General features: G+C 46.4%; 1 protein-coding gene across 2 annotated transcripts in view; it reads left to right on the top strand.

The window, feature by feature from the left end:
* Window positions 1-3,299: 3,299 nt before the first annotated feature.
* The window catches only part of CASR (calcium sensing receptor), a 29,605-nt gene continuing 16,515 nt past the window's right edge, over window positions 3,300-16,389 (top strand). For both annotated transcript variants that reach the window (XM_062177068.1, XM_062177075.1), the window contains exons 1-3: window positions 3,300-3,484; window positions 6,547-6,853; window positions 9,962-10,846. In XM_062177068.1, the coding sequence (XP_062033052.1) occupies window positions 3,300-3,484; window positions 6,547-6,853; window positions 9,962-10,846 (1,377 nt within the window). The remainder of the gene's footprint in view (window positions 3,485-6,546; window positions 6,854-9,961; window positions 10,847-16,389) is intronic.

Genomic DNA, 16,389 nt, shown 5'->3' on the forward strand with positions numbered 1-16,389 from the left:
TAACACTGAAGTGTTGTTACTAATTGCACAAGGACTTCTGTATTTTAACTACTGTAAGCTGAAGTCACAACCCTGAACCCCAGCTGTTGAGCCATTGTAGTAGCATCACACTTGGTACTGCCCTGGTTTTTTGCTGTCTAGGGAGTGGGAGGAGTGAGGTAGAGGAAAGAAAGCCTTAGCATCAAAGATGCTAAAGACAAGGAGAAACCGGACAAAGGCAGTGTGACAGGAATGGAACGGGCTGGAGCAGACAGAGAGTGATGGCAGAATCAGCATGCGAGGGAGGGAAGGTAGGGACACCGAGGATCTAGAGCAACTCTCAGCTTTGAGAGCAAATTAGACCCTGGTAATTGGATGAGAAAGGGCGGTGGTTCAGACACTACATCAGACCGGCAGAGTTAACTACTGCAAACTGACCTGCAATCTCTCCCTCATCTACTACTTCTTGCCGTGCATTTTCTGTTGAACGGACTAATGAAGTTAATAAGTTTCCCCAAGAGGAGTTAATCTTTCACAGGAAAAGTTTAACAGGTCCTGCTGCCTTACCCTAGTTGGTTATAATGTTCTTTCTACTGCCTAATTCAGTACACAGCACTTCTTAAAATGCTGAGGCTTGAGGCATTCTTAATTCAAGTGCCAGCATTTCTCACTTGAGTAAGCAGACTACACGGAGACACTATTCCTCATCTGGAAAGTGGAGTTGGTATTTCCCTCTCTGCAAAACCGTTGGGAAGTTTAAAATACATTGAATGTTTAAAGGACCTAGCAAAATGCCTAGATGAATATATGCGAACTTCTGTTTCTTTCCAAAATGCTTTCTTTTTAAAGCATCCATTCTACAAACATTCATTCAGCATTTACCATCTCGGTCTCTGTACTAGGTGGTGGGAGAGAAGGGGGAAGGGCAAAGTTGAAACTCGTTAGAGAAAACAAAGTTACAACTTTTTAAATTTACTTCTGAGTGTTGTGATAAATTCCCGATCTCTACACTAGCGTGCCTGCCCACTGGACTGGGAGCCCCGAGGATGGGAACCTGCGTGTATCTGTCACCTTTATAGTTCCAGGTCTCAGCACTGGTACTTAGAGAGTGTAAATGAACTTGCGACCAAGGTCCAAGCAAAGAACCCAAAATCTAAAGGTAGAGCTGGAGTTAGGAAACCAGAAGGCTCATGGGTGTCCAGGCATCACTGGAGGCAATTCCACAGCAGGTGGATGCCCTCTGGGGTGCTCCTTCCATGGGGGGGGGGGCAATAGCCTCACTCAGAATGGTTATTGAAGGAGGCAGTGGGACTCCTAAGGAGCAAGAGGCAGCATGCGACCCTGCTTGAAAGCTTGGGCTCTGGGAGCAAGCATTTACACACATGGCTCCAATCCAGGACCAGGTGTCTTTGAAGAAGGGCGCTCCCACATTCAAGATGCAAGAGGCTGTGTTCTTAACAACAGGACCTTCCCACTCCGGGGGTTCAGAGCGAGTTCTCTGGACGGTCCTGGAAGTTGCTTACTGCACAACTGAGGGGTCAGCCTGGGCTGCGGTTGAACCTGTGCCCTGCTCCTCAAGCTGTGCACCTTGAGGTAGGGATGTGTCTGCCCCAGAGGGAGCTCCTTTCAACCACCACACAAAGACCCCTCAGCCCTGGACATCTGAAAGCTCAAAGATAAGCAGATGTTTTCCAGTGAAGATTAGGCCAGTGGGAACAAGGAGGGGGAGCAGTGTGTGTGAGGTCTGGGTTGTTTAAAAAGCCTGGGATATTTGAGAACCCAACGGAGATTCAGGAAAGCTGGAGTGTGAAGTTCAAAGGGAAGAGGAGCGAGAGGCAGGCTTGAAAGGCATTCATCAGAGCCAGCATTTTCTGAGTTGACTGGTGGCACTGCGCTGAGGGCTCCCCGAGCATTATTTTATTGAGGCCATAGGGGTTAAGGGACTTACCCAAAGTCCAATGTTAGGGAAGAGTGGAACTGTGATTCAAAGCCAGGTTTAACCCCAGAGCCCAAACCAGTTGTTTTCCTGCATCCAAATACTTCTGAAAGGACACAAAGGAGGCAGGGAGGTCAGTTAGGAAATCATTGCAGGAAATCCATACACGAAACAATGGCCCTGGAAGTGGGGAGGAGTGGCTAGACTCCAGAGGGATTCGGGAAGTTGAATCTTTGGAGTTTGGTGATTGAACAAGGAGGGCAGTGACGAGAAGGGGTAAGGATGGCTCTCACTCTGTGTCTCCGTGGATGGCATGTTGTTTTCTGTGATGCAAAATGATGAAGGAAGAACTGGACATGCAGGTGGAGCTATCCAGCTGACACTTCCTGTGCTTGGCCCTGAACCTCCAGAGAGGCCGGGTACTTGACCTACAGGATGGGGTGTCCATCAGGGCACAAAGTGAGAGGAGCAGAGAGTTCCCAGCAAGCTGCTCACCCCGCAGCAGGAAGCCTTGCCCCTGGGTCCAGCTGCTGAGCTTTGTAGGCCACACCATGACCTCTGCTGTAGCTGAATCCTTTATAAGAACTCTTCTTAAAAGGCTTGGAGAGTGTCATATCACTCACTGGAACCAGAGATCTTCACAGAAACAGGCAGAAAGGGTGGTATCACAATAAATAAATTTAAAAAGCGGTCTCATCTGACATTTTTGTTTGGTTCAAAGTCAAATTTGAAGCTAAATATCACTCATTCTGTATTCTCTTTAAGAACATATGTGCTGAATAAAATATCATTAATATTAACATAATACAAGGAGCTGGACTATTATGCCAATTTTATGCATTATTCATGCAGATGGATGGATTAAAATCCAGCAATACTATCAACAAGGCCTTGGCTTATCAATGACCGATTTTGAAAGTTGCCTCTAATAGCCAAATCTAATCCTTCTCCAACAGGGACAATTGAAGTTTTCTGCATTTTGCATGGAGTACAGTAAATGTGCCTCTAAGCCATGCCTTCTCCACCTGCTACCCCCCAAAACCCTCTCCGAATGGGAATTCTGAGCCACCTCAGTGGCAGACATCATAATAAGATGGGATTTAGGTTTTGCTGCATTCATTTTGTCTCCCTCTTCTTTCAGAAAGCATCCCGGGCAATCTCTACATGAATGCAGTTTCTAAAGACTCAAGGACCACCTGCCGTACAAGTCCACCATGGAGAAGGCAGGAATGGAGATGCAGACTGCATGGTGGCATCTGTTCTGCCCTTAGCCACTGCATAGACTCTGGGCCCCCACGGCAGGGAGCGAGCTGCACCAAGGGAAACTTCCCAGGGCCCCCGCCCACTGTCACGCTTGTGTCTCCCCTGGAGAGAAGGCGGGATCATGGCGTTCCCTAGCCGCTGTCTGATTTTCTTGGCTCTTGCCTGGTACTCCTCTGCCTATGGGCCCGACCAGCGAGCCCAGAAGAAGGGGGACATTATCCTCGGGGGGCTCTTTCCTATTCATTTCGGAGTAGCAGCCAAAGATCAAGATCTGAAGTCCCGGCCAGAGTCTGTGGAATGCATCAGGTAAGAGAAGGAGCCCAATCCCAGAGGCTCCAGTCTCCTGCGGGGTGACCCCAGCTGCACAATCTCCAAACAGCTTTTTCAAACTCGCTCCTCCCTTTTCAAAACTGGTGCTTGGCGGTCATCCTGGAGCTCACTGTTTCTCCCACTCATTCCTCCACTGTTATTTTCTAAAGAATTTTTCCCAAACATAAAATGTCAAGGATCTAGAGTAGGAAAGTCCAGGGCCTATGAAAACATAGGCCTGGCCACTTGGTAGCCAAGTCATCATTGTTCACCCAGCAGCAGCCCTGATTGGTGGCAGACCAAGTAGCTAGGAGAAAATTCATTGCCAGTCTCGTACATCTAGTGGTAAAAAGTCCAGTGACCTTACATGTCCCAAAGGTCAGTAATACCTGAGTGTTGGCTGCTTTGCTCATTTTTAAAGATGTTTTAAAGTCATTTCTTTATATTTATTTGAAAGGCAGAGTGACAGGGAATGTGTGTGTGTGTGTGTGTCAGAGAGAGAGACACACAGAGAGAGGGAGAGAGAGGGAGGAAGGAAGAAAGAGAGGAAGAGAGATATTCCATCCGCTGGTCCACTCCTCAGTTGCCTGCAATGGCTGGTGCTGAGCCATGCCAAAGCCAGGAGCTGGGAACTCCATCCGGGTCTCTCACATGGGTGGCAGGGACCCAAGTACTTGAGCCATCACCTGCTGCCTCCTAGGATGCATTGGCAGGAAGCTGAATCTGAAGCGGAGGTGGAACTCAATCCCAGGCCCTCTAATATGGGTGGTAGGTGTCCCAAGCAGTGGCTTAACCTGCTGTGCCACAACACCCACCCAGCTCACTTTTTTAATAAAGGAATTTAGAAGTGAAAAAAACCTCAACAGTTGGCATGATCCAGGCAACCTCCAAATGTAGTCCACAGCATTGGGATCTGTGCACATTAGAAAGTCTCAGAAAGCTGCACCCCCACATTCGGCATCCCTGCCCTACCCCTGCAAACATAGAATATGTCTGACACAGATGGAGCCCCACAGAACCTATCAGATTCTATCAGCGGGCTCACTCTTCAGCCGTTTGCATACAGCTGATATGTCCTAGTAAACGTTTCCCTCTCCAGGCCAAATAGTCAGTTTGCTCTTTGCTTCCTCCAGGACATGGTTTCTAGACCCCTCACGGTTCTGGTGACCTTCAGTGCCTGACCCCTGCAGAGTACAGTGGGACCATGTGCCACCTCCCATCATCTGGACACCAAAGACCACGCCTGCACCCCAAGTCTTTTTTTTTTAAAGATTTATTTATTTATTTAAAAGTCAGAGCTACAGAGAGAGAGAAGTAGAAGCAGAGAGAGAAAGAGAGAGAGGTCGTCCATCCGCTGATTCACTCCCCAATTAGCTGCACTGATCTGAAGCCAGGAGCTTCCTCCAGGTCTTCCCATGTGGGCGCAGGGGCCCAAGGACTTGGGCCAACTTCCACTGCTTTCCCAGGCCATAGCAGAGAGCTGGATCGGAAGTGGAGCAGCCAGGATTCGAATCAGCGTCCATATGGGAGGCCAGCACTGCAGGCAGCAGCTTTACCCACTACGCCACAGCACCGGCCCCAAAACTAGACTTCTATTCACAGAGTTATGAATGCAAAAAAACTGAGTGCAGAATTTCATTACTGCAGACAAATACTCTGTTGTACCCTGCTAGACAGAACTATGCATGTACCATGAAAATACAGATCTAAGACTAAGCAAGAAACCTTCCCCAAAATAATGTATATTTTTAAGTTACATTAAAGAAACAAAATAACATCAGTTTAGCAGTATAGGTATTTTATATAAAGAGAAATTTTACAATGCACCTGAATAACTTTGTAAGTTTACAATGGATAGTTAAACAAACATATGAAGGAGGCATAGGAAAAAATATGAAAACAAAATGTCATGTTCAAAGTTAGACCAGGAGGCAAGCATCTGACCCAGCAGTTAAGATGCTCACATCCCAGATTGGAGTGCCCAGGCTCAGTACTCAGCTCCAGCCCCGAACTCCAGCTTCCTGCTCATGCAGACCCCAAGAGGCAGCAGGTGATGGCTCAACTAATTGGGTTTCTGCCACCAAGTGGGAGACCTCTGAGTTGCATGCAGTAAACCAGCAGATAGGAATTCTCTCTCGCTGGCTCGCTGTACCTATCAAATAAATGAATATTATTTGAACGTTACACCGGCAACCTTGGGAGCCCGAGTGACACAGTGAAGTATAACTGATCATATTTCCTACCTCCTATTGCTGTGCTCCGATAGGCAACTCCCCTTAGGAAGGGAGAACCTGCCAGACTGCTCTGTCTTTCCTCCGGGACCTGAGTCAGTTCACTCAGTCAGCACGTGCAGAGGCCTCACTCTAAACCAAGTGCTGGAAGAGTGAGACCTACGGCACTGACCCGGTCTGTCTGTGTCCATTTGCTTGATTTTTATTAAAATAACATTCTTCTTTAAAAATCAGTGCATATACATTTTTTAAGACTTTATAGTAGAAGTAAGCCCAAAGCACACAATTCCCACCTCCCTACACTGCTTGTTGCTTGTTTACAAACCAAGATCATTCTTTTCCTTCTTCTTTGACCAGCAAGGATGTCATCACCTAAATTTGTGACACCACAAATCTGAGGCTATATTTAGGCTCCCACCTACTAATATCCTCATCTATTCATATTTTCCCTAGTCCTTTTTCTCTTTAAATCTATATATTACATTTACGAAAGTACGCCACATCAACTACTGCAAACCCTTTGCTGGAGGCAGCAGATAGAAATGATTCAATGAATTACTAATAACAATCTTTTGTTATTCCGGTCCCCTAACTCTGTGTGAGGCACACACTGAGAATTTCACATCACTGCCACCTGTCCATACCTTCACAGCCACCCTAAGAGCAAGTAGGTGTTAACCCCATGTTCCAGACAGGACTTTGAGTCCCAAAAAGTGAACCTCAAAGCCAACAGGTAACAGAGCCATCATTCAGACCCAGCTTTGTCCAGTGCTTCAAGTAGTTAGTTAACCAGAAAGTCTCCATTCACTTCCCACTTCTTTTTTCCAGGTATAACTTCCGCGGTTTTCGCTGGTTACAGGCTATGATATTTGCCATAGAGGAGATCAACAGCAGCCCAGCCCTTCTCCCCAACATGACGCTGGGATACAGGATTTTCGACACTTGCAACACTGTGTCTAAGGCCTTGGAGGCCACCCTGAGTTTTGTTGCCCAGAACAAAATCGACTCTTTGAACCTTGATGAGTTCTGCAACTGCTCTGAGCACATCCCCTCCACGATCGCTGTGGTGGGAGCCACGGGCTCGGGCGTCTCCACGGCAGTGGCCAACCTGCTGGGGCTCTTCTACATTCCCCAGGTACCTGCACCTTCTTGGATGGGGAACTGGGGCTGGGGTTCATGAGAAGCAAGCTTGCAGGGGAGCCAGCCCCAGCATCCATGCCAGTTGCTGTTTTCCTATCTTTGGCTTTACACTGGCACAAAAGAACCTATCTTTTAGCTGGGGGCATTGTATCATAACCGTCTGGGATTTCTGAGACCCCCACCCTTCACTAACCTGCCTAAATTCTTTCCAATGTACCTCCTGTACAACTTTGTCCTCCCTGGCCCCCACCGCCAATGTATTCAGTTACATGTTTCCCAATCTAATCCTTTAATAAGGATTCTGCTCTTACTAAAAGGAATGAGACCTTTGCAAACCAGAAACATCTGCTGCTAAGTCCTATTCCTTTAAAGCTCTCTGCTTTTCTACTGTCTGCCTGAAGTCTAGCTCTGGGGAAAGTGGAGCATATTTTCTCACAAAACAGGAATTTAAACATTGTCTTGCACATTCTAGAAATGGCGAATATTCTATTTCATTCAACATATATTTATAGAATGCATATGAATAAGCAGCCTCCAGCCCGCGGGAACTCAGCCTAGGTGGAGAGCTGGCTGCATTCTCAGATACCACCAGTTCACTGCAACAAATGCTTTAATAAACATTCAGTCAAAATTGCATTTTTCACCAAAAAAGAAAAAAGAGAGCAAATTCTAGATACCATTTGATTATCTGATTTTTTCCTTTAGCACTATGGACAAAATCTTTCTTCAATTGAATACCTAAGGTCTATGACATCATTTTATGGTAGTGAAAAATTGGAAATAACCTAAATACCCCTGGCTGGAAGAATCAGCTGAATTGTGATATATCCCTTATGTCAAATGTTAAATTAAATTATAAAGAACACTTTAACCATATTCCTTTCCATGTTTCACATTTTAAATCTGTAAGAGTGCCTTTGGTAAATTTTCATTTCTGTGTTGGGAAGGCCCTGTTTCTTTGGTAATGGCCATTATCCTTTCATATACATGTGACAACGGCGAAAGCCGTGTCATCGTTTACGGAATCCTACCGCAGGGAGTTAAAGGTGATTCCCATGGGGCAGCCCTGGCTTTGGAACATTTTGCCAGAGTGACAAAGCCCACGCTAGTGAGTGCGGTGGGCCTGTTTAAAGTTCCAAACTGCACAGCATGATTGGAAGTGCACAGTGGAGTAGGCTGCTGCTACCCCAAGGCCACTTGGCACACGATGAAACTGGCATTGAGTGAGGAACAAACATGGAGGGGAAGGTTTTCATTCAGGGAGGTTCAGATGAAAGATAGGACAGAGTTGGATTTGGATTCTAACAGTGCAGAGAAGACTGGGATGATGTTTGGTTAAAACAACGTAAGCTTCTCCACGGCAGTGCTGTTCTCTGCCATCCATGCATGTTGGATCTACCTGGGGTGCGGGTGGGGTGGGGGTGGGAGTGAGGGGTCTAAAAGCATGGATTCAGTAATAGCCTGGGTGCTATCCCTCAGAGATCCTGGGTTAGCTGAGTTGAGAAAGCTCCTTTGTGGATTCTCGCGTGCAGGTTAGGAAGCCCTGCTCTGCAGGTAGGTAGGGTCAGACATCACTGGCATTTTTTATGCCAGTCACGCCCCCAAGTGGATGGAACAAGCGGACCAGCTAGAACAAACTGGTTAGAAGTTTTCTGAATCATCCATGGACTTCTCTCTTCTTACAATAATAATAAAAGTTCTGTGTGTGTGTGTGTGTTTTTTTTTTTTTAATTTTTATTTTTGACAGGCAGAGTGGACAGTGAGAGACAGAGACAGAGAGAAAGGTCTTCCTTTTGCCGTTGGTTCACCCTCCAATGGCCGCACCGCGCTGATCCGATGGCAGGAGCCAGGTGTTTATCCTGGTCTCCCATGGGGTGCAGGACCCAAGCACTTGGGCCATCCTCCACTGCACTCCCTGGCCACAGCAGAGAGCTGGCCTGGAAGAGGGTCTGTGTGTTTTTAAGATATTTTTTGGGGGAAGGGGACAAGGTACCACATGATGTTGACAGCACTTTATAGGCTGCCATTTGAAAACTCGACAAATATTATACGTGTGTTCTTAAGGGAACAAATCCAGGAAGGATAGTCTTGTTTTTAATTTTTATATCTCTGAAGCCCTTTAGGCCCATTTTTCAAAAGAAAACCCAGAAGCAAGAAATAATGGATGCATTCATGAAATGATGGGTTCTGCATTTGCAAAACCTGGTTCTGAAGCTTGTGGTTGAACAAAGCTTTCTAAAAACATTAGCGTCAAAACACTAAAATAACAACATTAGCGTCCAGACGAATTACTGAATTTAACCACCTACCTTATGAATTTCTGTGGGAGAACAAGAGGTCTTATTCAGATAAAGGGGAAAAAAAGGCAATTTCAGATTATAGATCTAAGATCAAAGTTCTTGACAGAAAAAACCTTACTTGCCCATTAGCCAAGTAGAGCCCATACTTTCATAGACTCATATCTTTTATGCTTTTAATGTAGAAACTATTCATTGATAAGCAGAAGAATATTGGGAAAACTCCATTTAAAAACATTGAACATAAAAAAGTATCAATTTCTGATAAATACTAAAACGTCATTCCCCCAAATATCTTCAAGAGTTTTTTTTAAAGCAGTTTAAAAACTCTCTAGAGAACACAAGATATCAAACACTACTTCATTTCCTAGAAGATATTTCATGAGTGCAAAGATGCCTTGTTCTTCAGAAGACATCTCCTGTAGCTTGGAACTTCCTAGGTGGGGAGCCATGGTCACACACGGAGCACTGTGAATAAGCCAGAGCCTGCACATGAACTTGGAGCAAGAAGTAGGTTCCGCTATGGCTGGGTTGATTTTTATGGCCAGACCCATTTCTAAACGGAGCACCGTGAAGAATCCCCCACTGGGGATACAGATGCTCCTGGAGGGACTGACAGGTGCTTGGGTCTCCAGGCTGGAGCAGGACACGTGTCAGCTGTCTGCACCCTCTCATCCTCTCCACAGGGAATGGCAGGGTTTGATCCACGAGACTCAGGGGCTCCAAAGGCCACCCCGCAGCAGCTTTGAGGCCCACTGGGCACCCGCTGCACCACACAGTCATCCTGTGTTCTTGGTTCTTTCCAGGTCAGCTACGCCTCCTCCAGCAGACTCCTCAGCAACAAGAACCAGTTCAAGTCCTTCCTCCGTACCATTCCCAATGACGAGCACCAGGCCACCGCCATGGCAGACATCATCGAATATTTCCGCTGGAACTGGGTGGGCACCATTGCAGCTGACGATGACTATGGCCGGCCAGGGATCGAGAAGTTCCGAGAGGAAGCCGAGGAGAGGGACATCTGCATTGACTTCAGCGAACTCATCTCCCAGTATTCCGATGAGGACGAGATCCAGCAGGTGGTGGAGGTGATCCAGAATTCCACGGCCAAGGTCATTGTTGTCTTCTCCAGTGGCCCAGACCTGGAACCCCTCATCAAGGAGATCGTCCGGCGCAATATCACCGGTAGAATCTGGCTGGCCAGCGAGGCCTGGGCCAGCTCCTCCCTGATCGCTATGCCTGAGTACTTCCATGTGGTCGGAGGCACCATTGGATTCGCCCTGAAGGCTGGGCAGATCCCAGGGTTCCGGGAATTCCTGCAGAAAGTCCACCCCAGGAAGTCTGTCCACAATGGCTTTGCCAAGGAGTTTTGGGAAGAAACGTTTAACTGCCACCTCCAAGAAAGTGCTAAAGGACCTTTGCCCGTGGACACCTTCCTGAGAAGTCATGAAGAAGGTAGCAGCAGGCTAAGCAATAGCTCCACTGCCTTCCGACCCCTCTGTACAGGGGCTGAGAACATCAGCAGTGTGGAGACCCCTTACATGGATTACACGCATTTACGGATCTCCTACAACGTGTACTTAGCGGTCTACTCTATTGCGCACGCGCTGCAGGATATATACACCTGCCTACCCGGGAGAGGGCTCTTCACCAACGGTTCCTGTGCAGACATCAAGAAGGTTGAGGCTTGGCAGGTATGTCCTTTACTTAGATATCTGTTCTCTGTGTCATAACGCAGAGTCGGGCTGATCCAGGCAAGAAAGACCGTGGTGACTTCAAACGGGTAACATCTAAATGAGGCCACTAAATGGAGCTTTGGACTCAGTGTGTGCTTCCCAATGTCTGAGCAGCTGTCTTCTGCAAAGCAGAGAGTGATTTAACTTGATTATCTTTTAAAGCTCAAAAATTCTCTAATCTGGTGACTCAGAATACCTAAAGGGTGTCCCTTAAACATTCTTAAAGCAGGGTTAGTGCTGAATGGAGTGCTTTCGTAATGACTAAATTAGAAGTATTGTTCTCTTGTGAATAACAAGTATGTGGTGCACACTTTGGAATGTTCCATATACTAAGGGGCATAAAACTAGTGTTATTGTGTCCAGCCACTACACACAGATGGTGGCACACACCTAACAGGTCAACTAAACACAAGCTTAGGGCACCAGCTAATCAAAGGCACAGGTTTAGTATTTATCACGGGTCCTCTTATGATGAGCTGATGTTGAAGGTTTCAAAAGAAAAGAAGCATTGACACAGTTTTCACAAAGGAAATAAGAACCTATGGAGTTCGTACACTCACCTTATAGTTCAGTCTTGTTTTGTGTTTTGGAATCACACATGGGAGAGAGATCATCATCTTTTTCATTTCATGGGGATTCTGAAGAAAATCGTCTGGTTTGACTTGTATCTTACCAGCTGTTCGTGCCTTCTGGGGCTATTTTTTTCAGACTATGTTTCATACCCCTTTTGTATTTTTCTTCAGTTCCAAACTGCCCTGTCAGAGAGAGTGCCCGAGAGTGGGAGAAGGGGTTCGTGTGCTTGGGCTGATGGCCCGGCCGCCAGCCCCCTCGTTGCAGCTCCCCTGTTTCCTAGCTGTGTGACCTGCAGCATCTCCTCACCTGTACAATGGACCTAGTGTCTGGCTTATGTCTACCTGAGGCTCTTTTGAAGCAAAGTGAATTTCCAAAGTTTAAGCTACGCACAGTCAACCACAGCCCAAAACTATGTGAAAATTTCTAGAAATTCACAATTCATGAATTTTACATTATGCGCCTTTCTGAATAGCATGGATGAAAGCTCTACTCATCCTGGGACAGGAATGGTCGGTTTGTCCAGGGTGTCCAGGCAGGCCATATATGCCACCTAGTAGCCATCTAGGTTACAGATCAGCTGCCATGGATGGCAGTGCTGTGCTCAAGTAACCTTTGTTGTAGCAGCCTAAACTACGTCGCAAGGCCAACATCATTCACCTCACTTCAGCTCTTCATGTAGGCATTGATCATCTCACATCCTGCTGAGATGCACTGTCTTGAGAGAAGAGAGACTACATTCATGTAACTATATAGTATAATATACACTATATAAAATATAGACTATAATGAGGTAGTATATGATTAATTTCTTCTATTAGTAGTTGCTGTTAGTCACTTACTGTGTCTAACTTACAAACTGGACTTTCCCATAGGTACATATGAGAGACAAAACCATAGAATGCTGCATTCAGTACTATCTGCAGTTCCAGGCTTCTCCTGGGGCACTTGTGACACATTCCCCATGAATAAAGTGGAATTACTTTCTTTAAAAAAAAATTATTTATTTGTTTGAAAGTCAGAGTTACAGAGAGGGGTCTTCCATCCGCTGGTTCACTCCCCAAATAGCCACAAAGGCCAAAGCCAGGAGCCAGGAGCTTCTTTGGGGTTTCCCACGTGGGTGCAGAGGCCCAAGGACTTGGGCCATCCTCTACTGCTTTCCCAGGCCATAGCAGAGAGCTGGATTGGAAGAGGAGCAGCCAGGACTAGAACCGGCTTTACCCACTATGCCACAACACCAGCCCCATGTACCCTTCTAATTATTCAACCAATTAGGTCAAGCAAAGTCATCACTAGAACAGCTGTGCACACAGAACTGCCACAGGCCCTTCAGGAAAGATACCTATAAACAAAGTGTACAACTTAGGCCAGGCACTGTAGAGATTCTGCTAAGACGAGGCGTGACTCAGTAGACGGAGCCAGGACCTGCGTGTTCTCAGCCTTCCTCGTATGGGAAAATTGCACTCAACCAGTGATGCTGGCCGCAGCTCTGTGGGTGCTCAGAGCTTCCTTCCTCGCACTGCTGCCCTGCCTTGGCAAAGACAGAGGAGCTCTAGTGAAGAGCAGAGACCCCTGATGCTTCAGTGCCGAGAAATGAAGGCACAATCTTTAGGTAGCCAATGCTGTCGTCTCTCCTCTCCTGCCTCCCGTAACCCTGGAAGGAGGACCCCAGCCCTAGAAAAGCCTGCAAGGCCAGAGTGAGGGTGAGGGGGAAAAGGCTTCCAGTGGAAACGTGGCAGTTCCTCTCTTGATCATCTCCTCTCCCAGACCAGGCAGTAAGACCCAGATGGTCAAGAACAGAACTGGGGCCCATGAGGAAAACACCAGCAGTAGGACCACAGTCAAGACTGGGACTCTTAGTTGTTTCATAGAAAATCCAAACCCAAGTGGCTAGAACCGAAAAAGGAAATTTAGTGACTCATGTTGCTGAAAATCTCAGAAGAATTCCAGGTCCTAGATGTTTTGTCTGCATCTTTTGTTCATTATTACCCAGAGTTTGCAGCATTCGGCTCTGCAGCAGCTTCAGCCTCAAAAACCCTTTGCCGCTAGGCTCCCTTACTTCCCAGGATCTCTTGGAAACGTCCCAGAAATCCTGCCGATGGACCAGTCCTGAGCTGCTCATCTGTCTCCAATGGCAGGAGCCCTTCCAAACGACATAGACTGAGAGCAAAGGCGAGGGGATCCCCAAAAAGAAACTAGGATGCTGGTACAAACAGGAGGAGGAAATAAAAGCAAAGCAGCCAAAAGGAAAAATGTCCACTGCACGGACACCTCATGGCGCCCTCATCCAGAGAGACGCGTCCTCCTGTCTCATACATTGTCCGGCACAACTCATCCTGGAGAGGAGACAGGAAAGGGGGATCAGAGCTCCAGGAAGGAAGAGCATCTGGGCTTTACCAAGATGTCCTGTGTGCTTGCCACAGGTATCCACTAAGCCCCTGGGCCCCAGGCCATTCGGTGAACATTCCAGAGTTTAGAATCTTGGTCATGTCTCCAGCAGGAGATGTGGTGACAGTATTTACTCTCATTATCGAGACCAGTGTGGAAGGCTGTTACCTATTCAACCTAATTCAGGAAGCTCAGCCTATAATTTCATGCCCGCTTCTCTCAAATTTTCCTTTCTAATTCAACCTACTTTGGATCTCACCACAAAAAAAAATTTCTAGTTTTTTGGCACAGCATTTTTTTTCTGAAGCCAAATCCCATACCTGATGGCCCATTAGTTTCATCTCCACTAATCTTGTCTACCATGAACTCTCACATCTTTTTCAAAATTTACTTTCTCCTGGAAGTCTTTTCAAATCGTAATCACACACAGACTTTCTGATCATTCTCCCTCATTTTAGTTGTGTACATACCCAGATTCAGCTTCTAGAGTTCTTCAATGGACTGAAAGAAATTATTAAACTTCTGCTTCACTGAGGACCAATCACAGTATTTTTCCTTTTGTTGACATTTCCCCCTAAAATCCATCAATCAACTCATATGCGTTAAAATTAACATTGGTGATGATTTAATAGCATGCAACACACAGTTGCTTCCTGGCCTCCCTATAGAGCTAAAGCCTCCCTCCCACCTCTCTGCAACTCTCTTTTCACTCTCAGTCCTCCGCTGGACTTTCAGCTTCACAGCGGCAGGCACCTTTGCTCAGCACTGTGTCGAGAACACTGACACCAGCATCTTTATGGAATGAATGAATGAAAAGCAATCTGGCTGATTTGACTGGACACTACCTAGCATCCCTTGCAGAGAACTGTTTGAGTCAACAACCTATTCTTTTTTTAAGATTTTTTTTATTTGAAAGGCAGAGTTATATAGAGAGAAAGACAGAGATCTTCCATCTGCTGGTTCACTCCCCAAATGACCACAAAGGCCGAGGCTGTGCCAAGCCAAAGCCAGGATCCCCAAGCTTCTTCCAGGTCTCCCATGTGGGTGCAGGGGCCCAGGCAGTTGAACCACCTTCTACTGCTTTCCCAGATACATTAGCAGAGAGCTGGATCGGAAGTGGAGCAGCCAGGTCTCAAACTGGCGCCCGTTTGGGGATGACGGCTTAACCAACTACACCACAACACCAGCCCCCCCAACAACCTATTCTTGAGTTAATCATGGTGCCACAGTACTCTAGGCTCTGATTGTATAAGCCTGGGTCATGTGGCTACCATCAGGTTTGAATGGAACATCACATCGGTAAGTACATGCAGAAATACCTGCTTTCTTCTCTCAGAGTGATCATACCTAACTCCTCCTCCCTCATTTCCTTCCTTTCACCTCAACCACTCAATGGTCAAAAACAGCCATGCATGGTGACAGAAGCATGGAGATAGCAGAAGCCAAATGGAGTTGATCTCCCTGGGAATTGCTGATACTGCTGGATGCTGGAGGAAAGTAGAGAAATTGGGGTGATACAGAGATGGAAGGGAGATAAGAAAATGTGGCTGAGATGAGGGGAGGGAGTTGGTCCTGAATCTCCCCTGCAGTCATAGCACATGAACTGGGTGAGAAGCAACAGCCCCTTATCCACGATTACCATCTCTCATTCCTGTGTGCACCCCAGGGTCCCTCCGTACTAAGAAACGGTGCCATGTGTAGCAGCTGGTGGTCCTGGACCACAGTGGGGAGTCCTAGTCTCAGTGGACACTTGCAGGTATGCCAAGAGGTGATTCCCATTTATGCTTGTAATGAGCAAGAGTTTGATTTTAAAATCCTTTAGAGGAAATACCCTAAAAGTCCACAAGATGGGAATATTATCACATAAAAGAATATATGATCCTAGTGTGTGTATGTCGTGTGTATCTGATCCCCTCCTAGCTATGTGTCTGTCTTGATGTCTAGTTTTCTTTGTGAGCCCATCAGTCTCTCTGGGTCTGTATCTCCTCTTCCATGTTTAAGTCTTTTTTGTAGTTTTTTTTTGTTTCTCTTCCCCTTCAATTACTGTTTTTTCTCTTTTTACTCCCCAAATAAAATAAATCATTTGGAAGAATGTTATACTGGATTATAATCCCAAATGAAATTATTTATTTTCATTTTTTCAGTAGAACCATCAGTTCCTTCTTTTAACATTCTAAAAACAGAAGAATGTTCTTTCTAAGAAAAATATCTGAATTAGTTTTTAACTTGCATTGCTTCTTGTGGGTTAATGATTCTCAATTTAAAAGTTCCCTGGGGCAGGCATTTGGCATGGAGGTTAAGATGTTTCTTAGGGGCTGGAGTTGTGGCGCAGTAGATTAAGCCACCGTCTGCAATGTCTGAATCCTCTATAGGCAACGATTCCAGTACCAGCTGATCCATTTCCATCCCAGCTCCCTGCTAATGGGCCTGGGAAAGCAGTAGAAGATGGCCCAAGTCCTTGGACCTTTGCACCCATGTGGGAAACCTGGATGGAGTTCTGGGCTCCTGGCTTTGGCCTGGTCCAGCCTTGGCTGGGACAGTGA

Source organism: Lepus europaeus, chromosome 2 (assembly GCF_033115175.1).
Source record: "Lepus europaeus isolate LE1 chromosome 2, mLepTim1.pri, whole genome shotgun sequence".
In the NCBI taxonomy this organism is placed as follows: domain Eukaryota; kingdom Metazoa; phylum Chordata; class Mammalia; order Lagomorpha; family Leporidae; genus Lepus; species Lepus europaeus.